We start from the raw sequence: 25,152 nt of genomic DNA on the forward strand, positions 1-25,152 counted from the left end.
CACACACGCACCCCAATCACCAGCCCCCCTAAGCAACAATCTCCACCACCCCGTCAGCGCCCTTCTTCTTCCCGCCCCCACCCGTAAACCTCCTCTTCACCAGCCCACCCAACGCCTTCGCCAACTTGGACTGCCCCTCCCCCTTCCCACCGCCGCCCCCACCCGCAACATTACCAACACCCGCACTCTCCCTCCTCCGCCCACCCACAATGGGGAACGTCGCCGCCTTCCGCATCTCCTCCGCCCCCACCACCGGCGAAGCCGGCAGCACCGCCCCCACCGCAGGCGGCATCCCCCGCGCCAGCAGCGCCATGTGCCCGCCGACGGTGGGGTTGTCGACCAGCTCCTCGAGGCGCGGCGCAGCAGCGGTGGCGGTGTTGCTCGGGCGCCAGGCCGGCTGTTGCTGGCCGAAGAGCCAGGCGAGTTGGGCGAGGCCGATGATGTCGCCGCCGAGGGAGAAAAAGGAGGTGTTTCGGTGGAAGGGGTGGGCGGCGGTGGGTGTTTCAGTTGTTGTTGTTATTGTTACCCCTTGTTGGTCGGGGTCTTCGAGGTTGAGGACCTGTCGCCAGGCGGAGCTGACTGCTGTGTTGAGATCGGCGAGCTGCTCGTCGCTGAGGTGTTTGAGGCCGGGAGTTGTCGATCCCAGGTTGGTATTGTTCAAGTTGTTGTTTTCGGTGTCCGAAAAGGCCGGGACGTCGTCAAATGGTATCTGCTTTCGCCTGCCACAGAGGTCGGCGGCGGACGGGAGAGCAAGGTCCGGGTCTGTGGCAAAGAGCTGCGCTGTGCTGCACAGCATGTCGAGCATGCGCTCGGCAAAGTCGCGCGGCACGGCACCGCCTTCGGCAAAGCTCAGCATGATTTCGTACGTGTCGTTGTCGGCGAGCGGCTGCGATAGGACGGAAAGGTCGCCGAAGTCCTCTTGTCCCATCGACGCGCATCCGACCGTGTAGTCTGTGGCGCCCAGCTGCATTTGGCCGCCCTGGTCGATGTTTTGGTGTTGGACCGTCGACGCGAAGTAGGTCCAGCGCGGCCACGAGGTGCAGTGGCGGATGATCTCGCGGAAGCCCAGCACCTCGTGCGACATGTTGGCGACTTGTTGGTCCTGGACCTGGCGGAGGAGTTGGCGGGCTGTCCAGTCCGGCCCACTGCCGAACTGTACGCGCACCGGCACGAGGTTGAGACAGGGTCCGACCATGTTGCCGACGCCCTCGACCGCGGCGTTGCGCCCGCTGATGGTGTGGCCGAAGACGATGTCGGAGCTGGCCGAGACTTGTGCCAGTACGTATGCCCACGCGGCCTTGACGATGGTGGCGGTGGTGATATGGCCGGACTCGACGGGTGGCAGGCGGGCTGTGCTCTTGAGGCAGGTGGGAGTCGTGCCTGCAGAGTTTCTGTTGTAGTTGGGCCCATCGCGGCGCACGATCTCGGTCATGGAAGACCCAGCGAGGAGCTGTTTCCAGTGCTGGTAGTGTTCCGAGGTCAGGGCACCGGCGGAAGCACGGAGATAATTGGCAAAGGTAGGGGGGCGGGGAACAGCCTCGCCCCTGTTAGGCCAGCTTGGAAGGGCGGCAAGAATCTTGGGGAAGCACACGCCGTCGTACTGCGCGTGTGAAATGCGAAGTACAGCCTGTGTCGGTGCTGGAAGTGTGCTTGACCAGCGTGAACTCGACAAACGAGCTCGCCGAGTTTGAGTTCATCCCCTTCTTGTCCGACTTGAGTAGTCGTCTAGCGATTCGTCTGTCTCGACGACGTGAAAAGCGAGCCGAAGAGTGCGCAGGAACGACCTGCAGGAAGCGACCGCCCGAAGGTACAAAGACGAGTACGCAGAATGTCCAGGGCCTGCACTACTCGGAAGCAAGCCCGTTTGAGGTGGACGACGTTCAGAGGCCCCTTGCCGTCGAGGTAGAAGTAGTTCAGCATCCATCTGGATTCGAGGAGTGCCCCGGCGACGGACAGAGATTGGAAGTCTGTGGCGGGGAGGACGTCCGAAATCCCGCCCCTGAAAACACAGACCTGGGGCACGATGCTGGCTTGGAGGAAGGCGTCGACGTTTGACGCCGCCAAGAGCGAAAACCGTTCGTAGGAATCGCCATTGCTGGATTGCGGAGTCATGGTCCCACTGTTGCTCTTGACAAGGTCGCTGCCAATGGCGTGTAGATCTGTCGTGGTGCGCACCCGGGCGACCATGCCGTCGAAGCATGGGTTTCGGAAGACATCGGCAACGGTGAGTGATAGGCCGTGATCCCTGGCCTCACCTGCGAGCTTCATGGCTGTGATGCTGTCTCCTCCGAGGTCGAAGAAACTGTCATGCCCAGCAATAGTATCCTCAGGAAGGTCGAGGAGAGTTCCCCACAAGGAGAGAAGTGTCTTTTCGTAGGCACCTTGGTCAGCCAGCTCATTGTTTGGCGTCATGGGGAGATGGCCGGAGGATGACGAGATTATGCTTCTCGGCGTCATGATGCCCGAATCTTCCATCTGCTCGACCACGAGGTCCTCGGTCGGCTGGATAGTATTCTTCTTGCCGCTGAGTGCCGCATCCAGGTCCCTAACGGCTTGCTTCGGTTGCGTGATGAAAGCATCCAGGACTTGGGCCATGAAACGGGCCACTTCCTGGGCTTGTTCGTCGGTGATATGGTCAGACCAGTATCGGAAGATGACACCCTCGCTATTCTTCGAAGTTTCGATGTTGACCGTGAGGGCGTACTGTGAGACTGTTAGCCAAGCCTTGGTGAATTGGTGGTGCGTTAACTTACCTCGCTGGGATCATGACCCTTCTCCATATTAAACAGAATGGTGTCTTGGCCACCTCCCTCTTCAGCCTCACCATGATTCTGGATCGAAACCGAGGTGTTGTACATCGGCTTTCCCGCCATGCCCAAGTCGTGTTGCACACGGGCCAGGGAGCAATGCTGGAATTGGATGCTTTGGAGGTGTTCCTCCTGCGCCATCATGAAGACATCCTCGAGTGATTTCGACTTGGAGATCCGAACCCGACAGCAGAGCATATTGATAAGCGTACCAACCGTGCGGCTAATGTTCTCAACCGGTGCGTCGCGGCCTGCGGTGAGGTAGCCGAAGCAGACATCATCAGACGCAGTGTATTTGCGCAGCACAAAAGCCCAGGCTGCGTGCATGATGTTGGCGAGGGTGACCTGCGTCCGCTCGGAAAGCTGACGGAGCTCGGTGTAGCGGTTGAACTCGAGGGCCGTCGAGCGCAACTTTCTGTTCTCGGAGACCAGGGTAATGGTGCTGCTGTTGAGGTTCGGGAAGTAGCATGGCTCGAGGCCCTTCAGATAACGCATCCAATAGTCGCTGTCCTCTCCTGCAGGCATGTCACAGATGTACTGGACATAGTCGCTGAACAAAGGACCGGGGCCACTGGTGAGACCGCCCATGTAACCAGATGTCAGTTCCTCGAGTATGATAGCAAGGGAGCCGCCATCCATAGCGGCGTGGTTGATTTCGAGCTTCATGAGGAGCTTCCCACTGCTCGTCGTGCACAGAGCAAGCTGATGGGCGAGCTGTGGCCGCTTGGCTTTGGCAAGGGTGACTTGGTTGAGCTTTTTCATCGCGTCTTGGTCGCTGCCGTTGAGAATGACGGCTCCACAGTCCACCTTCTTCAGGACAACTTGGTCAAAGACGCCGCCGCGGCGAACGCTCTCGATGAAAATGGTTCTGAGGGCGGCGTGACGGTCAACTACCTTCTGCCACGCCCGTGCAAGTTTCTCGGCGTCGAGGCGATGGCTGGGATTCGAGTGCGCAAGATTGTAGACAGCGTGGAAGATGTAAGCCTCCGGGTTGCGCAGTTGGCTGATCAGCATACCCTCTTGGATCGGAGTGCACGGATAGATGTTCTCGATCAGGGAGAAAGCGGAGGCCCGGTCAATACCGACGCGAGGGAGGGCAACCTCGGTAAGGGTGCGGAGGGAGTGGTAGGTCATTGGCAGGAGCGGATAATCGCTCAGAGTCGGCTCAGCAGCGTGTTGCGAGAGAGTCCTGGTCATGTCCTCAAGAGTGTGTCGGAAAGCGGCGATCCATTTGCGAACATCTCCCACACGGCCGAGGCTGGTGTCGTATACAAAGCTGAAGTGCAGCTTGTTGTCGACCACCATGGCGGAGATCTCAAAGAGAGCCAACCTCCTCGTCTCGGATCCAACATCTGCGGTGCTCAGGTCGGTGTCCTCGAGGCTGACCTGGCGAACAAGGGAGTCGTCTTGCTCAGTTTGCTGGGCGCCCACCCCGCCGCCGAGGTAATTGAACAGGACCTCCATAGGAGACCATGCGTCATCAGCAGCCAGTCCGAGGTACTTGTGAGCGAAGTAAGGTCTGCCGTGACCTGGGATACTGCGGCGTACATCCTTGATCCGTCGCAGGGTGTCGAGCGCATTATGGTGGCGGCCGTGGTCAGGGACAGCCACGGGGCAGATTGTGGTGAACCAACCGACTGTCTGTGACAAGTCAAGGTTGGAGCCCTCGGGAGCCTCGCGGCCGTGGCTCTCAACGTGCAGTGTCGGCACACCCCTGTCTGGGAATGTCCTCGCAAAGGCGTGGGTAATGGCCGCCAGGAATAAGTCGACAGGCTCTGACCTGAAGGCTTGGTGGGACTCTTCCAGAGCAAGCTTTGTCGTATCAGCTTCAAGTGTGAAGATATCGGTGGTCGTTCTGCCATATGTGAGTGGTCCTTGAGTGTTCCAGTAGCCCAGCTCAGGCGACATCTCCTTGAACGGGAGCAGAGTCTCAACATCGGCTGTTTTGTTGTCCGCGGACTGGTGGGCGCACCAGTACCGGAAAGATAGAGGCATCTCAGATGGAAGAGAACCAGTCTCCAAGATCTGGCCGAGGTCCTGCACAACGATGCGCCAGGAAACCATATCGACGCAGAGATGGTGAGCAACCATGGAGATGATGGTGAGATCTTCATCAGCCACGTCGAACAAGTCGGCCCTGAACACAGGGCCGTGTTCGACAGACAGGCTGGCTTGTGCTGCTGCAACAATGAATTTCATATTATCGCGAGAGTGCAGTTGATGCTCCAGGCAGGTGTAGGTTGTAGGACCCATCTAGCCGGACGTTAATACTCGTTCAGCATGCGGCAAGGGGGAAGGGAGTGAAATGCAAGTTTACCTTTGAGATGCGTTGTTCCCATCTGCCATCTTGCATCCTGGAAAAGCGCGCCCGAAGCATGGCGTGCCGTTCGACAATGGAATTGATAGCCTTCTTGATCGCGTCGTTGGTGACCTGGCGGGGAACACCCAGCGTACAGCTTTGGTTGAAGCGAGCGTCGCCGGCATGCTTAACGGCCGATTTCATATACATGGTCTGAACGGGGGACAATGCGAAAGGCTGTTCGGTTTCCTCCTCGCGGATGGTTGCGGAGGAGGACGAAGGAAGGCTCTTGGCCAACTGCGTAAGGTGGACGATGGACTTGCACCGGAGCACGTCCTGAATGGACAGCTTGATCTTTGCGTTGCGAGCCCGCGAGACAACACCCATGGCCCTGATACTGTCTCCACCTGTGTACGAGTTCGTTCGTCAGTTCGAAAACAACAACAACCTCGCGGGGGGTGGAACCTACCGAGACCAAGGAAGGGTTGATTGAGTTTGACACGCTCCACAGGCATGTTCAGTTCCTTCGCCCAAATCTCCCTCAGTGTCTTGACAGGTCCAGTCATATCCACCTCCTCTTCTTCACCTTCACCCCCTTCACTGATGCCAAGGCTCAGAGCAATACGCTCGTACTCGGCGACCTCGAGCCCCTCAACCCACCCAGCCACTCTCCGCCGGTCCAGTTTGCCCGACACAACAACAGGCATGGTCTCGAGCACGATCCACGCGGCCGGAACCATGTAATGCGGGAGCAACTCGGCCAGACGAGCCCGGATATCAGCAATATCGGAACGGGCTCGGGCCATCTCCTCCTTTGAACCACTCAGGGGCGCGCAACCATCAGAAGCCCCCGCAGGACGATGCGCACTCTCCAAAGTGACAACACCAACAAGCTGCTTCTTGCACGGCCCCTTCTTCGGCTGGACCACAGCACCAAGACGCACATGCCGGTCCGCCGACAAATGGCTCTCGATATCGCCGAGCTCGATGCGCTGGCCATTGACCTTGACCTGGCCGTCCCTACGACCAAAGAATTCGATGGCGCCGTCGGCGCGGTACCGCACGAGATCACCGGTGCGGTAGATGCGCGTGGGCGGGGCGGCGCCGGCAAGGAGTTCTCTCTTGGCCCAGCCGGGGTTGTCGACGAAGACCTTGGCGGTCTTCTCGGCGTCGCCGAGGTAGCCGCGGGACATGAGGGGTCCGCTGATGGCCAGCTCGCCGATGGCACCGACGGGCGCAAGGCGGTCGTTGCAGCCCTCGTTGGGGTCGACGACCCACAGCCGTGCGGCGGGGGTGCCGCGGCCGATGGTGGTGTGGTCCTTTTCCTTGGAAACATTCGGGTTGATGACGGCAAAGACGCAGGTCTCGGTGGGCCCGTAGCCGTTCATGAGCTCAACGCGGTCTGCCCAGCGTTGGATGGTCTCGGCGAGCATGGCCTCGCCGCCGCAGACCAGGGTCTTGAATGTCGGGCAGACGAGGTCGGGGTTGAGGAGGTTGGCGACGGACGGCGTGAGGAAAGCCCATGTGGCGCGCAGGCGAGCCATGGCCGCTCCCAGATTGTGGAGTCGGTCGTGTGCCGTGGGGACGCAGATGCAAGCACCGATTGTGAGCGGTGTCACCACTTCCAGGAGTGCGGCATCGAATGTTAGGGAGGCAAAGTGGAAGACGCGCGAGGATGCGTTCATGTTGCACACGCGAGTGAAGGCGGCCGAGCTGCTGCAGAAGTCGCGATGAGCCACCACAACGCCCTTGGGACGGCCTGTGCTGCCAGATGTGAAGAGCACATAGGCCGTGTTACCAGGATTGGTGACAATAGCAGGCGTTTGACCGTGAGATGGAGGAAGGCTGCGGAGCATGGTGCCATCAACGGAGATACGCGTGTTGACAAGGCCAACAAATCGAGAGGCGTATTCGGGACTGCAAACCATCAGAGCAGGTTCGATGGTCTCCAAAACCTCCTTTTGTCGGTTGACGGGGTGAGCTGGATCGAGCGGGATGAATGCGCCACCAGCCATGAAGATGCCTATTAGGATAACGATCGACCAAGCCGAGCGTTCGAGACAAACGGGTACCAGAGTCTCTTCCTTAACGCCATGCTGGTTGAGGTGGAGCGCAAGACGAGACGCATATTCACGGATCTCGCCGTATGTCAGCTCGGCATCCCAGGCGCTGACGCCAACCCGTTCGGGTTGTTCAGCCGCCCGGGCCAGGAAAAGATGGTGAATGCACGAGTCGACTGTCTCTTGCATGTTGGCGCGGTTCCACCTTGCGATGAGAGACTGGTCTTCGGGGCTGATGGCTGGGATCTCGGCCAAAGTGGCGTCCTTGTTTGCGGATTTCTCGAGCAGACGCTTCAGGACGGCGTCGAACTGGTAAACAAGGCGCTTTGTTTGCCATGAAGACAGCACTTTCTCGTTGTAGTGGAAGGTGGCCTCGATGCTCGTCTCAGTGGTGGAGCATTCCACCACGAGCGGATGGGTGAAGAAGCTGTCAGTTGAGGAACCTCCTTGGAAGTCCCAATCGGCTTCCTGGGATCCCTCTTGGCCCGAAGTGGGTGAGGCGGCCTGGATCACAAGTAGGGTTTGGAAGTCGCAGGCGCCTGAGCAATCCGAGTTGAGTCTCTTGATGTGCTGAAGACCCAGATGCTGGTGAGGGACGACTTGGCTTGCCATGGTGTGCAGTCGCTGCAGGAAATCACCTAGACGCATGTCACGATCCAGTCGTACTCTCGTTGGAATGGTGGTAAAGGTCGGCCCAGCCATTTCGACAACACCAGGGACGTCAATGTTGCGGCCCGCTAGTGTCTCTCCAAAGACAACATCGTCCATTCCGGTGTAGGCTGCCTGGAGAATGGCCCATGTTGCCCGGATTAGGGTGGGGACGGTGATGTCGCTCAGGGCACCCCGGCGGTGGATGTCAACCCGGCGGGTCTCTGATCTGAAGTTCGGAGTCTCAGTCTTATTCGCAGTGGTGGCCGGGAGTTGCGGGAAGTGTGCGATGGCGGAGGCGCCGTCCAGGGACTCCTTCCAGAATGTCTCGGAGGCGATTATATCCCTACCCGCGAGGTACCGGATGAAGTTGGCGTAGGAGGCGCGAGTAGTTGCGATAGCCTTTGGGGGCACAGAGGCAATGTTGTTGTACACGTCCTGAACTCGTCTCGCAAGGAGGCGCAAGCTCCATCCGTCGTAGAGAGCGTGGTGAATGCCCCAGACGAAGAGACGACCTTCAGGGCCGTTGACAATGGCATACCTGGCGAGTGCGCCTCCAGTCTGCGAGCCGAGCGCTTGTCCCCTGAGGACCGCTTCCTTCAATGACAGCTCATCGTGCCACTGGATCGGCTCCGGCGCGACAACAACTTGCATGAAGCCTGACGTGGCGGTGTGCACAATTCGTGTGCGCAGAATATCAGTCTCGTCGACAACCGCCTGCCAAGCCGCCTTGAACTGGTCCAAGTCAACATGGCTCGGAAGCCTCAAGGTGTTCACCGCGACGTATGCGCCCGCTTGTGCTTTGGCGAGGGTGACAAGACCCTCCTGGAGCGGGCTGCAGGGGTACATGTCGTTAATCTGGTCCCCTGAGATCTTGCATTGAGAAACAACCTCATCGACGAGCTCATCGTGCGCCGATCGGGAGCGCGACGTTAGGTCAAACGGCTTCAGCTCCGGCACGGGGTCAACCACCACCTCCGCAACACCACAGGCGCGCGCCATGTCCGTCAAGACGGGCTTCTGAAAGACGTCCAACACACTGAGCACGATCTTGTGGGCGCGCGCTGCGCCAACCAGACGCATGGCCGACAGTGAGTCACCACCAACGCGGAAGAAGCTATCCCCAGGCCCGACCGAGCCCGCGGGGAGGCCAAGCACAGCCTCCCACAGACCCTGCAGCTTCTTCTCCGTTGCTGTCGCCGGGCCCTGGTTCTTGGCGGCGGCGGCAGCGGCAGCGGCAGCGGAGAGTCGGTACCCGGATACCATCTCGCGGCTGGCTGCTTCGAGGGCCTGGCGGAGTTGTCTGCGGTCGAGCTTGCCTGCGGTTGTCCAGGGCATGGTGGAGACGGGGACAAAGAGTTGGGGGACCATGTAAGAGGGGAGGTTTCCAGAGAGATGGCTTTCCATTGCCGCGGCGAGTTTGCGGATGGATTCGTTGACGGGCAAAAGGGAAAAGGCCGGCGTGGAGGGTGCGTTGCTGGGAAGGGTGAAGAAGACGGCGAGGGCCTTGGATGCGGCGCGGCTGGTGGCCGGCAACACCACCTCGACGGCTGACTGTGCGTCATCTGGGAGACCGGCTCGGCAGTGGAACTCGATTTCGCCGAGCTCAATGCGTCTGCCGTTCAACTTGATCTGCGTATCCTTGCGGGAAATGTATGAGATAGACCCGTTCGAGTTGTAGCGCACGAGATCGCCCGTTCGGTACATCTTCTCCTCGTTGAGCCCCATAGACTTCGGGAAGTTTGGGTGTTGTGTCCACTCCGGTGAGCGGATAAAGACTTTGTCGGTCTGTTCCTTGTTGTTGAGATAGCCACGTGCTACCAGTCGTCCTTCGACCACCAACTCACCAACTGCACCAACTGGGACGAGCTGGTCGGGGTTCTGCGCGTCGACAACCCAGACGCGGCCTCCAACGGCAGTGCCAATGTTGGAGCGGTCAGCGTTGCAAACACGGTGCGACTCATCGACCTTGGTGCTAGTGGTTGCTACCACCGAACACTCGGTGGGCCCGTAAGCGTTGACGAGTGCGCACTGAGTGCCCCAGCGAGCGATGTGACCAGCGGCCATGGCTTCTCCACCAGTGACGAGGGTCTTGAGGCATTGGACACTTTCGGGCTTGACGGTGCTTGCCACAGAGGGCGTGAGCAGCGTCCAGGTGACGCCCATATTCTGGATGACGGCAGAAACGTCGTTCATCCGGTCCTCGTCCGACGGGACACAGACACACCCACCAACCAGGAGGCACGACAGGGTCTCCATGATGCTGGCGTCGAAGGTGTATGAGGCGAACTGCAAGACGCGAGAGTCGGAATGCATGAACATGGCTTTGGCGTGCGCGGTTGCGCCGGTACAGAAGGCGCCATGTTCGATGACAGTACCCTTGGGCTTGCCTGTTGTTCCGGAAGTAAAGATGATGTAGGCTGGGTTAGATGGCTTTGCAGTCGAGGCGAAGGGCGCGACGTTTGAAGGCGCCGCCTCGCTGAGCGTCCGAATGGATTCAGCGTCGAGGACAAACACGTTAGTTGCAATCTCATCCATCTTTGCTTTGTGTTTCGGCGCGCAGAGCACGATATTGGCGCCGACATCTTGGATGAGACTTTCAAGCCGGCTGCTGGGATGGCTGGGGTCGAGGTTCACAAAGGCACCACCGGCCTTCAGAACAGCAAGCTGTGCGACAATAGTCCAGGCCGACTTCTCGAAGCATAATGGAACGAATACTTCAGGCCCAACACCACCCTGGGCCACCAAGTGGCGGGCCAGAATGGTAGCCGATTCATCCAGTTCACGGTAGGTAAACGACGCGTCCCAGCCGCACACTGCGGGAGTTGAGGCCGGACGGAGAAGAGCGTGCTGCTCAATGATATTGTGCGCGCACTGCTCGACGCGGGGCAGTTCGTAGTCGTTCCAGGCGATGATTTGTTCAATCCCAGCGTGGCCCACGAGGTCCAATTCTCCGACGGTACGGTCCTCCGCTCCATCAGCGACCAGGTCCTGCAAAGCCTGCTCAAAGGTGGCTGCAACGTTCTTAATTTGTGCGTCTGAAACGACGTTCTTCCAGTAGCTGAAGTGGACTTCGACAGTCTTGTTGGTCGCTTCGACGTTAACCGCGACCCCGTACTCGCTCGGATCCTCGGCATCTAGGACACGATATCGCAGCGCGGACGGCGAGGATTGCTGTGCTTGACCTTGGTCAATTTCGGCGCGCTTCTGGTATGTGAAACCGGTGTTGAACAGCATCGCGCCCGAAGTCTTCATCTCGTGTTGCATCTCGGCCAGGGAGCAGCTTTGGTGGGCCATGGCATCTGCAAGGTCCGTCTGCATCGTGTCAAGTGCTTCGCCAACCTCGAGGTTGGCCGGGATTTGGAGCCGGCAGACGAGCATGTTGATGAAGGCGCCCACGGCGTGCTCGATGTTGGCAACGGGAACGTCCCGACCTGAGGCGAGGTAGCCGAACAGAACCTCGTCAGAGCCCGTGTACGACCGGATAACCAGCGCCCACACGAACTGGAGTAGGGTGGACAAGGTGATGCCGGAGTTCATGCAGTAGTCGTTGATCGCGGCAATACCGTTGAGAGTAATGGCATGTGCACCAAGCGATGACTCCGTTTCTGGCTCTCCATCGCAGAGCACGGGGAACAGACAAGGCTCGGCACCGCTCAAGTAATCTTTCCAGTATCGAATGCTCTCGCTCCGGGGCTGCGACTGGGTGTAGGCAATGTAATCGCGGTACAGCGGCACAGGTTTGCTGCTCATGTCCTGACCGTAGGCGGAGGTCAAGTCGTCGAGGATGATCGGCATTGAAGAGCCATCCGAGATGGCGTGGCTGATATCGAGACGGCAAAAGACATGTCCGGTGTTGGCTTCGCAGATCGAGAGACGGTGTGGTGGCTTCTTTTCGTTGTAGTTAATGCAGCTCATCGTCTGCAGCGTGTGCACGGCATCATCATCCGTCTCACACTTGAGTATCAGGACTCGGCCTGGGGCGTCGCGGAGGACCACCTGGTCCATCAGACCTTCGCCACCCACGCTGTCGACAAAGATGGTCCTCAAGGTCGCATGACGACGGACCACGGATTGCCATGCGTTACACAACTGCTCCGGGTCGACCTTCCCTGCTTTGGGAGACTCAACCTGGAAGGTGGCCTTGTAGCCATACTTTTCCGGGTCTTTGATTTGGCTGAGAAGCAGGCCACGCTGCATGGGAGAGCAGGGATAGACATCTTCAATATCTTGCAGCTTGACGCCAAGTTCCTGGAGTCTCTGGTCGAGATTCTCCAGGCCGTAATATGCAAGAGGGAGTAGCGGGAACGCGCTGAGAGTCTTCTCAGGCGTGTGCTGCATCAACCTCCGGGGAACGTCCTGCAGAAGAGACTGGCATTCCTTGACCCATCTGCCAAGTGAGTCCTGGTGCTTCATGTGCTTGTTGTAGGCAAAGGACAGTGTCATCCTCCCGCCAACAACAACAGCCGAGACTTCGACCAGCGCCAAGCGGGGCACGTCCTTACCGACGTCGGATGATGTGTTGATACCTTGGCCGTTATCAACGGATTGGAGAAAGGTGTCGGCCCGGCTGAGCTGTTGCATCTGACCGAGGTAGTTGAAGGCAACCTCGACTGGCCAACCACCGTCATACTTCTCATGTCCTTCGGATGTGAGAAGACGGTAGGCAAAGTAGGGGCGTCCTTTTCCGGTCAGGCGCTTTCGGTAATCCTTGACCCATCGGATGGCGCTGACAATTTCATCATCTAGTGGATTTTGGTTAGTGAAAGAAACAACCTTTGGTGGGCGTGGAAAGTGGCTTACCAGAAGACGATTCGTCCGGGAGATGAACTGGATACAGCGTGGTGAACCACCCCACGGTGCGGGATAGGTCCATGGCATCGTCCCAGACCTCACGACCGTGGCCTTCGTTGTAGATGGTGGGCACTCCGCGACGACCTCCCGATGCGTTGCGGTAGGACAGGAGTAGGGCAGCGAGGAGAATGTCGAGTACCTCGGTTTGAAGTGCGGCGTGGCATTGCGGGCCTAGAAGCAGGGCTGTTGTTTCATTGTCGAGTTCAATGCCAGTTGCGTAAATCGCATCGCCGTGGACATTTGTCATCCCGGCTATCCCCCAGTATTCCAGGTCCGCGTCCGAGGCCTCCTGGTGTGGGAGCAGGGCCGACCCGTTCTTCTCTGCCTGAGCGTTCTCGGATTGTTTCCGAATCCAGGTCTGGAAGGACAGGGATGTCGGAGGTTTTATGTTGCCATTGGCGAGGAAGTCCTCCAAGTCTTGGAGCAGGATGCCCCAGGAGACAACATCAACCGCCAAGTGATGGATGGTGATGAAGACGTAGACCTCGCTGTTGGTTTTTCCAACGCTGAACCAGTCCGCTGCCAAGAGCGGGCCCTGCTGGAAGTTGAGTGCCTGTTGAGAATTCTGGATGCGTTTCTCCATGCGGCTCGCGTTTCCAATAACGTGCGTTTTAAAACGGTACGATCCACTGATGTCCGAGGTGATGCGTTGGCGCCAGCTACCCGTGCCGTCGCGGCGGAAGCGTGTCCGGAGCATGGAGTGTGTCTCAACCAAGGCATGGATACCGCGTGCCAGCTGGTCGGAGCTCGCGTTTTTGTCCAGCCGCAGCAATACACTTTGGTTGAACTGGGCGTGGGACTTGACAGAGGATTCCTTGTTGTCGCTCACGTATATGAGCTGAAAGTACAACTGCTGGATGGGCGATGGCTCAAACTCGTGCTGATCCTCACCAGCAATCGCGGTGGCGGCAATTTGCTGCTGGGTGCTGGGAACGCGGGCCTTGAGAGCAAGGTCGTGAACGGATTTGCTGCTGATGATATCCGCGACAGCGATGCGGATACCCTGCGCTCGACATTTTGCCATAACCTGCATGGCGGTGATGCTGTCGCCTCCGAGGTGAAGGAACGAGACATTTCGGCCGATTCTTTCCAATGAAATGTTGAGGACCTGGCTCCAGATAGACTTCAGTCTCTCGTCGATGGGGAGAGACTGTTGTGGGGAGGTGCTTTCGGTCGCTTGTGCCGGACCAGGGGAGCGGGCGCCGTTGGCCTTGTCAAGTACCTCTTCGGTAATGCCTTCCACAAAACGGGCTACACTGTTGCGGTCAAGTTTCCCGGATGGCAGCAGGGGAATGTTGTGAAGGGCGATCCAGGTTGAGGGAACCATGTAGGCGGGAACCTTCTCTCTCAGGCGGTCCTGCACTTGCTCCAGAGTAGAAGATGCCTCGTCTGAAGTCACCAACTCAAACTTGCCGGGACCACCAGCAGTGATTGCCCGGAGCGAGAGAACAGCCACGAGACGCTTGACGCAAGGCCCGCTCTTGGGAAGTACAACAACAGCGTGGCGGACGGCATCATCAGCAGCGAGGTGGTGAACGATCTCGTCAAGTTCCAGGCGTTGACCGTTGAGTTTGGCTTGCGAGGCGTCTTTCCGGCCCATGTAGACCATCTCGCCTGAGGCATCGTCACACACGCGGACGAGATCCCCAGTCTTGTACATGCGACGCGGTGTGGCTGACGGCATGTCCGGATAGCGCAGGGTTGTGTCCGCGGCCCAACGAGGATTTTCAATGAAGACCTCTCGGGTCTTCAACTCGTTCTTAAGATAGCCGGCCGACAAGGTGGGACCTTCAACAAGTAGCTCGCCGATGGAGCCAAGAGGCGCGAGTCGGTTGTGGTTCTGAGGGTCAACGATCCAGCAGCGGCCAAGGCATCTTCCTAGGTTCGCCGGGTTTGACGAGGGACGCATGTGGGAGTTGACTGTTGCAACAACAGCGCACTCGCTCGGGCCGTAGGCGTTAACCAAGCTCACTTTGTCGGCCCAAGTGGCGAGATGGGTCTGGGCCATAGCCTCTCCTCCGAGGATCAGGGTCTTGAGGTGCGGCACGCTTGAAGGCTCGAGGACGCGGGCAAACGAGGGCGTGAGTAGGGTCATGGTGACTCCCATCTCCTCCATGACGGTAGTGATATTGCCGTTGGTGCGGTCCTCTTCCCGAGGAACGCACACGGTGCCGCCAAAAATGAGGGTTGTCAAAATCTCAACCAAGGAGGCGTCGAATGTGTAGGATGCGAACTGCAGGAATCGGAAAGGGGGTATCATGAGCATCGCGGGGCCATGGGCGGCAGCACCGGAGCAGAAGGCCGTGTGAGAGACTGAGCATGTCGGTTAGCGGGGACTATGCGACTATTACGACGCAACATCGGTCCAGAGGAGTAGAAGGTTTCTGTCATGGAGAACACAGGGCAGTGATTATGAACGAGTTGTTGGATCCGACACCAACTCCATGTGCTAGCAGTGACGCAAACGCGCTGAACACGCGCCAAGCGACTCGATGCACTGGTTTGCCCATCTTGCAACTCTCGCCGACTCAAACCAAAAAAAGGGGTATGAGGGCAAGGAACAAGTTGGGGCTTGACTAAACCAGATCCAGGCGGATGAAGCGATGAATACTCCTGGGATTGTGATGATGGTTGTGATGATGGAGGTGGGTGGGGTGGGGTTAATCCTCAACGAACAAACGCCAAGGAAGCAAACAAGCCGCCAGGTATTATTGGAAAGTATCGGAAAAGAGACAAGGAGAAAAGAAAAACGTACCGATTGTTCCTTTTGGCTTTCCTGTCGTCCCAGAGGTAAAAATGACATATGCCGCGTCGCTCGGTTGGCAGACTGCTCTCCATTAGCATCCATCCTGTTCTCGACTTCCCCCATCTCAGGGATTTCAGGGGGTAGAAAACAGGAACCGGGGTTTCAGGGGCTAAGTAAACAACCAAAAATCCAAAAATGGACTCACCTTCCATGGCCACAATTGATGTCGACTTTTTCTCGAGTTTCTTCAGCATCTCCATATCGATGGGAATGGCCGTCGGAACGACATCGGCACACAGGCTCTCGTATTTCGGCGAGCACAGAACCACGTCAGCCCCGCAGTCGCCAACAATATCCCTGAGCCGACCGACCGGGTGTGCCGGATCGAGAGGAACAAACGCAGCGCCGGCCTTGAGCACAGCAAGCATTGCCACGATGGCGAACGTCGACTTCTCAAAGCAGAACGGCACAAACCTGCTTCCGTTAGCACCAACACCCCTCACCAAAAGCTCACCTGCCAGTGCCGTCGAGAGCGCATCCAGCTCGCCGTTCGTCAAGGTCGCGTCCCAGCCGACCACCGCCGTCTCGGAACCACCCCGACGAACCATCTCCTCCGAGATCATATCATGAACCCGCCGCTCCACCAGCGGGCCAGGTGTCTTATTCCATTCCTGAATCACAGCCTTATCCTCCAGGCTGAGCAGATCCACATCCCCGACCTTCACCCCCTGGCTCTCGGGAGCGGACAACCTCTCCAATACCGCCTCAAACTGCCCCAACATGCGGATGACCTGCCACCTCGGAACGACCTCAGCATCAAAGATAGCACGCATCTCAATCTCCTCGACCCCGCCACTGCCGCCGCGGCCTAGCGTACACGTAACATTCAGCGGCAGACTGAAGAAATCTGCCCCTTGCGCCGTGCCGCCGCCCGTCAGGTTGCCCCACAGGCTGCTGGTCTCGGCGACCTCGTCGGCCATGTCGATAGCCAGCAGGTTCTTGAAGTCGCACGCGGCCGAGGTGGCCACGCTGAGGCTCTTGATGCGCTGCAGGCCAGCGAACTGGTGCGGGGTGACGTCGTTGAGTTGGTTTTGGACGTCGACGAGGAGTTGCCGGATGGTCAGGTCCTGGTCGATGCGGACGCGCCGCGGGACAGAGGCTAGCGTGGGTCCGACGAGGTCTTCGATCCCAGCGACAGGGACGTCACGGCCGTTGAGGATCTCGCCGAAAACGATGTCGGAGGAGGAGGCGTAGATGGATACGACGAGGGACCATGCCGCGCGGAGGAAGGATGACATTGTTAGGTTGACTCCCTTGGGTTTGGTGAAGCGCACTGGCCGGGTGACTTGGCTGGTGGCTTGGACGCGGTAGGCCGGATGAGGGAGCTGCGGGAAGTGGGTGATGTTGGGGGCGGCGAGCTTCTCAGTCCAGAAGGCGTCTGAAGCGGAAGCATCGTGAGCGGACAGGTGCTCCACGAAGCGAGAATAATGTGGTGTTGGGGTCAAAGCCGCCTCTGGGTGCTGATACCGCTCCTCGACGCGGCTCAGGAGCAATGGCAAGCTCCAGCCGTCGTAGACCGCGTGGTGCGCAGTCCAACCAAACGTTGGGCGGAGGCTGTGCTCGTTGATGATGGTGTATCGAGAAAGGATACCGCCATCGTGAGGCGGTAAATGACGATGGCTCTCCGGGATGTTGCTGGAGCTTGAGGCCGAGGTCCAGTTTATTTCACCCCGGACAACAACTTGCAAGAAGCCGATGTTCTCAACAAATACGACCCGCGTTCGCAAGATGGCCTCCGAGTTGACAACCTCTTGCCACGCCCGCTTGAACCGCGTGATATCCACCCCGGAAGGCAGCTCGTAGAAGTTGACAGCCACATACGCGCCGGGCTGCCTTTGGGATGCAGCAACCAGGCCTGCTTGCAGGGGGGTGCAGGGGTAGATGTCCTCAACAGAGTCGACATCAATGCGGCAAATGGAGGCCACATGGTCCCGCAACTCCTGCGCTGTCATGGAGCCGTTGTCCTTGAGTAACGAGTATTGTTCCACCGGGCCAGGGAGAGGTTCATCCTTGGGGCTGGTGCTGTCACGGTTATCTCCTGTGTTAGTACCGGCGTCGACGCCACTTCCTGTCGCAGTCTTTGCCATATCAGCGAGCTTGGGCGCGCTGAAAATATTAGCCACGGTGAGGACAATGTTCCTTTGGCGAGCTGCAGCAGCGAGGCGCATAGCACCAACCGAGTCCCCGCCGTGGGTAAAGAAGCTGTCGTCCGCGGTGATGGAGCTGGCAGCCACATTGAGCACCGCTGCCCACAGTTCCTGGAGGTCCATCTCGATTGGCGTCTCTGGCGCACGTCCACCGGAGGTCTCGGTCCCCAGGCGATAGTCGACAGTATTGGGCAATGCCTGCGCCATGGTCCGCAATGACCGCCGGTCAAGTTTGCCCGATGAGGTGAGTGGCATCCGGGAGACAGGGAAGAACAATCGGGGCACCATGTAGGAAGCGACCTGACTGCTCATAGCCCCCACGATGCCCTGAGCTAGCGACTGAAATGCTGCGTCCATGGGGAGGATTCGGACCTCCTCATCGGTCTGGGAAGACGAGAGACAGACGAAAACCGCCAACGCTTTCTTGGACTGCGCAGGAACTACGAGCTCAACCGAGGACTGTGCAGCAGACGGCAGGTTGCGCTTGACGTGATGCTCGATCTCACCCAGCTCAATCCGCTGACCGTGGAGTTTGACCTGGGTGTCCTTGCGCCCGAGATAGATGAGCGCGCCGTCGGAATTGTACCGCACCAGATCGCCTGTCTTGTACATCCTCCGTTTGCCCCTCTCTTGGTGGTGAGGGTCTTCGGGCGCCCACTTTGGCATCTCGATAAAGGCTCTGGCCGTCTCGACGGGCTTATTGAGGTAGCCTCGGCCAAGGATGGGACCCTCGATCAGAAGCTCGCCCACGCACCCAACGGGCACGAGGCGATCGTGGTTCTTGGGATCAACCACCCACGAGACACTACCAACATTGGTTCCGATGCTGCCAACGTCGCCGTTCTTGTCGAGATGGAGCTTGTGTGCCGAATTGATGCAACATTCGCTCGGTCCGTACTGGTTGTGCACAGGAATGACGCCGCCCCAGATATCGAGCACCTCGCGGGTCAGGGCCTCACCGCCAACAGCCATGCCCTTAATCTTGGGCACCTGCTCAGGCCGCAGCATTGCCGCCACCGTCGGGGTGAGGTCCATGAAGTTGGCGTCAAGTCTGTCGATAGCTCCAGGTAGATCACCAAGGCGGTCCACGTCCGACGGTACACACACACAGCCGCCGTGGATAAGATTTGTGAACATCTCCTCGATGCTGTTGTCGAAAGTGTGTGCGGCGAACTGGAGAAAGCGGGTATGGGGACCGAGATCAAGAGCGGAACCGTGCGCCAGACAGCTCGAAACGAGGGCGTCGTGGCAAAGAACAACGCCCTTGGGCTTGCCGGTGCTGCCGGAAGTAAACATGATGAAGGCGGGGTTTTCGGGTGTGACTCCCGACTGGATATCTCCGTTGTCGGCTGAGGCAGGGAGTTGAGACAACAGGGTGGGACCGACGGCCACCACGTATGGCACCATAGCCTCGAACATCATGGCCCTGGACTCTGATGCAACCACGACCTGGGCGCCGGCATCAACCACCTTGCCTTCCAGTGCTGACGCAGGGTGAGTGGCATCAAGAGGTACCACTCCACCACCTGCCTTCATGACGGCAAGCATGGAGATGGTTGTCCAGGCAGACTTGTCGAAGCACACAGGTACCAATGTCTCGGGGCCGACTCCAAAGTCGACAAGGTAACGTGCCAGGCGATTGGCCAGGTTGTTCATCTCCTCGTACGTGAAGTCGCCGTCCCAACCACGGATAGCTTGGGACTGGGGACGGAGAGCCACCTGCTTCTCCACCATGCGGTGTACGCAGTCGGCGGTGGTGGCCGGCATCTTGGCGTTCCAGGCCCAGACGTGCTCCTTGCTGGTGCTGTGGACGTTATCTAGCTGCGAGAGGGGTGTTTCGGGATTCTCAGCAATGTTGCGCAAGGCTTGCAAAAAGGCCGCGGCAACATGCTGTGCTTGGGCCGGGGCCACCTCATCCGCCCAGTAATCGAGGTCAATGACGGCGCCTCCCTCGTCGTCGATCTCAACGTTGAGTGAAATGGGGTATTCCGTCGGGTCGTGAAGAGCTCCCAGGTCTTCACAGACAAGCGAACTCTCTGCCGTATCCGTCTTCGGTTGGCGACGACGGTACGAGATACACGTGTTGAACAGAGCCATCCCACCCGGCACGTTGAGAGCATGCTGCACTTCAGCTAGCGAAGTTTGGGCATACGGCATACTATCAAGCTGGTCCTTCTGCACCGCCTCAAGCAGGCGAAGAAGAGAGAACTGGTCATCTCCTTCACCAGCGAACTTGATGCGTTGGGTGGCCATGTTGATGAAGGGGCCGACAGCATCCTCTGAGCCCTCAAGCGCGGCATCGCGCCCTGAGACAAGATAGCCGAAGCATACATCATCGGTGCCAGTGTACAACGCCAGTGTCAAAGCCCAAGCAGCATGGAAGGCGTTGGGCAGGGTGAACCCCGCCCCGCTACAGAATGTCTGCAGCGCGGCCAAGCCAGGGACGTCGACACGGAGAGTACACATTTTTCTCTCCGTCTCGGGAATATTGATGCCGTCGTTGAGGGTGGGGAAGTGGCATGCCTCTAAACCGGAAAGATGGGTTTTCCAGAATGCCACATCTGCCTCGAGGTTGCGCTGCTGCAGGCTGGCGACGAAGGGGCTGAACCGCGGCTTTTCGACATGCTGGAGACCCCCTTGGTAAGCGCGGCCGAGGTCGCGCAGGAGGATATCCATGGAAGCGCCGTCCATGATGGCGTGGCTCATCTCCAGGGTGCAAACGACGCCCTCGCGGTTGTGGGAGACGGAGAATCGGTGTTGTGGTGCGTCGTTTCGGTATTCCACTAGCTCTAGGTTGTCGACGAGGCTGGACATGTCGGCGCCATCCGGACATTTACGTACGACCATTGGGGGTTCAACGTCTTTCAAGACCACCTGGTCGTAGCTACCAGCCCGAGTTTGGCTGATAGCGTCGACGAAGATGGTGCGGAGGAGTGCATGGTGACGGACAACGTCCTTCCAAGCCTGCACCACACGCTGAACATCCACGGTCTTGTTGCCTTCGCCGTTAAGCTTGACTTGGAAGGTTCTACGCACGGCATAGAAATTCCCGTCTTTGGTTCGACTCAGCAACAGCCCCTGTTGGATGGGCGAGGCGGGATAAATCTCCTCGATTGCATCCCAACCCCGTTCCTTGGCAAGAGCCGGCAGTGTGGTGTCCTCAAACGCTTTCAAATCCGTGGGTGTGAGGTCAGGAAGCAATGTGAGGTCACTGGCTGTGATCCTGGTCCCCATAGATGGCAGCGTCGCAGCAGCATTCGCCAACACCCCTCGGCAGTTGGCAACCCACTCGCAAATCCGGTCCTGGTGCTGCATGTTACCATTCCAGGCAAACCCGAACCGCAACGCACCTTGGATAATGACGGCAGAAATCTCAAACAGAGAAAACCGCGGTGCCTTGCTTCCAAAGTCGGCCGTTGGGCTGCCGGGATGTGCCTCACCAGCCATGAGGGCACCCTCGGCGGGCTGGAACAGGGCACTTTTGCGCTCGAGCTGCTGGTAGCGGCCGAGGAAGTTGAACGACACTTCCATGTCCTTGTGCCGGCGAGCCCATTGTTCTCGGCCCTCGGGAGTGTGGAATCTGGCGGCGAAGTAGTGTCGTCCGTTGCCCGGTACACGCCGGCGGAGGTCCTTGGTTTGGATGAGCGCCTCGGTGAATGTGGCGGGTGAAGCGAGTGCGACGGGGAACAGTGTCGTGAACCAGCCAACGGTGCGGGCAATGTCGATTTCTTCGTTGGGGGGTTCGCGACCATGGCCCTCATTGAAGATGGCTGGTGGTGCGCGGTCGGAAAATGTGGCTTGGAAGGACCAAATGAGCGATGCCAGGAGTAAGTCAACGGTCTCAGTGCGGAAAGGAGAATTGCAGTCGTTGACGAGAATGTCGGTAGTGGCGACGTCGAGGTCAAATCCCTGGCATGCCACATCGCCATACAAGTTGTCCCGGTTCCCCATTCCCCAATAAGCAAACTGGGGATCTGGGACTTGGTCGGCAAACGGGAGGACCTGCTTAAGAGTTCTCCCTGTGCAGTCGTCGGTCTGCAGTGCTGCCCACTGTCGGAACGGTAGTGATCGATAAACAGCCGCCGCTGAGGGGTTCTCAAGGAGCTCCTCGATCTCTTCCATGACTACACGCCATGAAACCAGGTCGATGACGAGGTGGTGAGCTGTCATGAAGAGCATTTGGTCGCCCTTGTCTTGCACATCAAATAGCTCTGCGGCAAACAAAGGACCAGAACGCGCATCTAGGCAGCCCTGCGCGCTCGCGATGCCGGCGTCAGCTTCAACGCGGGTGGCTATGGTATGAGTCCGGAGACGATACGACCCATCCACATCCGGCGTGATGAACTGCTTCCACTCTCCGTCCTCACTCCGTTCGAAGCGAGCCCGGAGCATGGCGTGGCGCTTGACCACAGACTGGATTGCATTTTGGACAGCAGTCACCCCCACACGGCGGGCGAGACGCAGACAGAAGCTCTGGTTGAAGTGCCCATCGCCGTGAGCCCCGCCTCGAACTTCGAAGTGTAGCTGCTGGATCGGCGTGAGATCGAAGGGCACTTTGAGCACCCCCTTTTCGATTTCATCTTCCCCGTCAACTTGGCTCTCGTTTGGTTGGCTCAACATTTTGGCTACGGCAGCTAGCTGCCTCAAGGATTTGGCCTTGAGAACATCTTGCACCGATACGCCGAGCCGTGCCTTCTTGGCGTGGCTCGCGCAGGCCATAGCCGAAATAGAATCGCCGCCCAAGCTGAGGAAGCTACGGTCATCGGGGTCGATGTCGTCGGCTGGGAAGTTAAGGACCAGGCTCCAGATGTCACGGAGCTTGCCCTCAACCTCGGTCAGTGGGGTGCTGTTGGCTTTGGCACCGCCAGACGTGGTTTTGGTCTTCGCGGCATGCTGCTCCCTGATCACCTCCTGACATTGTTCGGCGGTAAGCGTGGTTTCGATCCAGGTGGCAACGGTTTTGCGGTCCATCTTGCGAGAAGCCAGCATGGGAATGGCATCGACGCACAGCCAAGTAGACGGGACCATGTATGCAGGAAGTCGGGCGCTGAGGCGTGTGCGGATACGTTCCAGAATAGGTTCGGTCGCCGCCGGGTTCCCGGTCAAACTCAAGGCAGTAGCTCCCGGCTGTTGGTTGTCGGCGGAAGCAACCGTGAGCCCCGACAGTGAGAGGATGGTAATCAGGCGCTTTTCCAATGCCCCCTTCTTGGGAAGGAGGACCATGGCGTGTTGTACGTCCTCATCGACGGCAAGGTGGTGCTCAATTTCGCCGAGCTCAATACGCTGGCCGTGAAGCTTGATCTGGGTGTCCTTTCTCCCGATGTAGTTGAAAGAGCCAGAGGCCGAGTTGTAGCGGGCCAAGTCTCCCGTTTTGTAGAAGCGACGAGGCGCATTGTCCGCATCCTGAGCCCATGCCGGGCTGAAGATGAAGCTCTCCTCTGTTTTAGCGGCGTCATTCAAGTAACCCCTTGCCAAGCTTGGGCCCTCGAGGAGCATCTCGCCCACACAACCAACGGGGACCAGGCGATCATAATCGGTGGGATCGACCAGCCAAACTCGCACTCCACAAGGTAAGCCGATGTCGGTGGCCTCGGTTTGGGGTCCGACATTGGGGTTGACCACAGCTGCGACAGAGCTCTCAGCCGGCCCGTAGCCGTTGACGAGCTCAATGTGCGACCAGGTGGTGACGTGAGAGCGTGACATGGCCTCACCAGCCAGGACAAGCCTGCGCAACCTGGGAACTGTGGATGGAGTGAGAAAGTTGATGAAGGAGGGAGTAAGCACGGCGTGATCAACGCGCATGCGGTTCATGGCACCAGCAAGGTCGTTGAGCCGCTCATGCTCGTCAGGGATGCAGACAGTGGCTCCCACCATCAGCGGCGTGAGGATTTCGACCAGGCTGGCGTCGAAGGTGTGGGCTGCAAACTGCAAGACCCGACAAGTGCCATCAATGCGAAGGGCCGGGCCATGCGCCTTGGCACTAGAGCAGAAGGCTTGGTGTTCGATCACGGTGCCCTGTTGGAGGAGGTTAGAAAGTTCCCGTTTCTCATGTTTCCTAGGGTCTGGTGTGGACTTGCCTTCGGTTTACCAGTGGAACCGGATGTAAAGATAACATATGCCGCATTGGCGCTGCTAACTCGGTTTGTGCTCGCAATAGCATCTGCGGATTTGGCCGTGGCCGCCTTCGTTATGGTGCTATCATCCAAAGGCAGCACTTTATCGGCCACTCCGGTAAGCCCCTGGACGAGGTGGTTGGAACACAGCACGAGTTTGGCCCCAACCGAGTCGCAGAGACCCCGGAGTCTATCGAATGGATGTGATGGGTCTAGAGGAACAAAAGCTCCGCCCGCCTTCAACACCGCGAGCATTGCTACCACCGTCCATTTCTGAAGTCGAGTCAGCCATCGTCGGTCGATCACCAAATGCGAAGTTATTGAATACGAACCGATTTTTCAAAACAAAGTGGCACGAGGACCTCGGGCCCAACTCCTAGCATTACCAGCCAGGAGGCCAGAGTACTCGTCGCAGCATCCAACTCGTGATAGCTGAGTGAGCCGTCCCAGGCACAAACAGCCTCAGCCTCAGGTTGCTCCAGCACCCTGTCCGCAATCACATCATGGACACAGCGCTCTACCGGCTGGATCGAGTAGCTGTCGTTCCACTCGCGAACACGGTCCAAGTTATTTTGGCTCATGCAGTCCAATGAACTCACGGGAGTTTCAGGGGAACTCGTGACAATGCCGGACAGGATTTTGTCCAACGTGCTAGCCACCAGTGCACCCTGTGCGGCAGACATGCCGAGATGGCTGCTACTCCATTCAAGAAACAAGCTCAAGCTGGACTGGCCGCGCTTTGCTAACAGCCGAATCTTGTGATGTTCCTTGCATTCATGTTAGCCACCAACATCAACAAAGGGCCAGGAATCTAAGGGTTAGGGCTAATAGGGGTAAATGCTCCGGTCTCCCGGGGTCAAAGTCGGGATACAACGCTGCCAGGATGATAATGTGGGGATTCTTGCGGGACGGTTACATACCGGTGTCAAAACAGGGCATGGTGTCGATCCGGCTGTGAAGCTCCACAACACCACAGACGTGTCAAAAATTGACAGATCCGAGCTTCCGGTTCGGAGGAGCCGGGGTGGAACCCGGTGAAGATCGCCGAAGTTCTCCGCCTTGGCGTGTTCCACCGTCCGGAGGACGGCCTCGGTGTCGTCCAGAAGAAAGCGGGCGACGGTGGGTTCCCGGGTACCGCCTCCGCCGCCGCGTTGGAATTCGAAGTTGACGTCGTCTTGGCCGGTGTAGCACCGCAACAACAACGCCCATGCTGTTTGGATAACGGTAGCGAACTCGTCCGGGTCCGTGGTGGATAGCTCCCGCAACTTTTCTGCTTGCTCAACATCCACCCAGACCGACGAGGTCTGTCGGGATGGAGCTGGCATGTCGTCGGAGACGCGACCAAATCGTGGAAACCGACATGGCGTCAGCCCCTTGAGGTACGTCTCCCAGTCGTTGATGCCGGTGGTAGAAGCCAT

General features: G+C 58.5%; 1 protein-coding gene across 1 annotated transcript; it reads right to left on the minus strand.

The window, feature by feature from the left end:
- Positions 1 to 28: 28 nt before the first annotated feature.
- CHGG_06789 (uncharacterized protein) lies at positions 29 to 25,152 on the minus strand (the record flags this gene model as incomplete). The annotated part of the gene is made up of 10 exons (XM_001222883.1): positions 29 to 1,638; positions 1,785 to 2,703; positions 2,754 to 5,060; positions 5,125 to 5,513; positions 5,576 to 12,559; positions 12,618 to 14,981; positions 15,424 to 15,444; positions 15,620 to 23,636; positions 24,121 to 24,501; positions 24,655 to 25,152. 10 exons carry the CDS (start codon positions 25,150 to 25,152, stop codon positions 29 to 31), a joined length of 23,490 nt encoding a protein of 7,829 aa, XP_001222884.1.

This window comes from Chaetomium globosum, genomic scaffold (assembly GCF_000143365.1).
Source record: "Chaetomium globosum CBS 148.51 scaffold_3 genomic scaffold, whole genome shotgun sequence".
In the NCBI taxonomy this organism is placed as follows: domain Eukaryota; kingdom Fungi; phylum Ascomycota; class Sordariomycetes; order Sordariales; family Chaetomiaceae; genus Chaetomium; species Chaetomium globosum.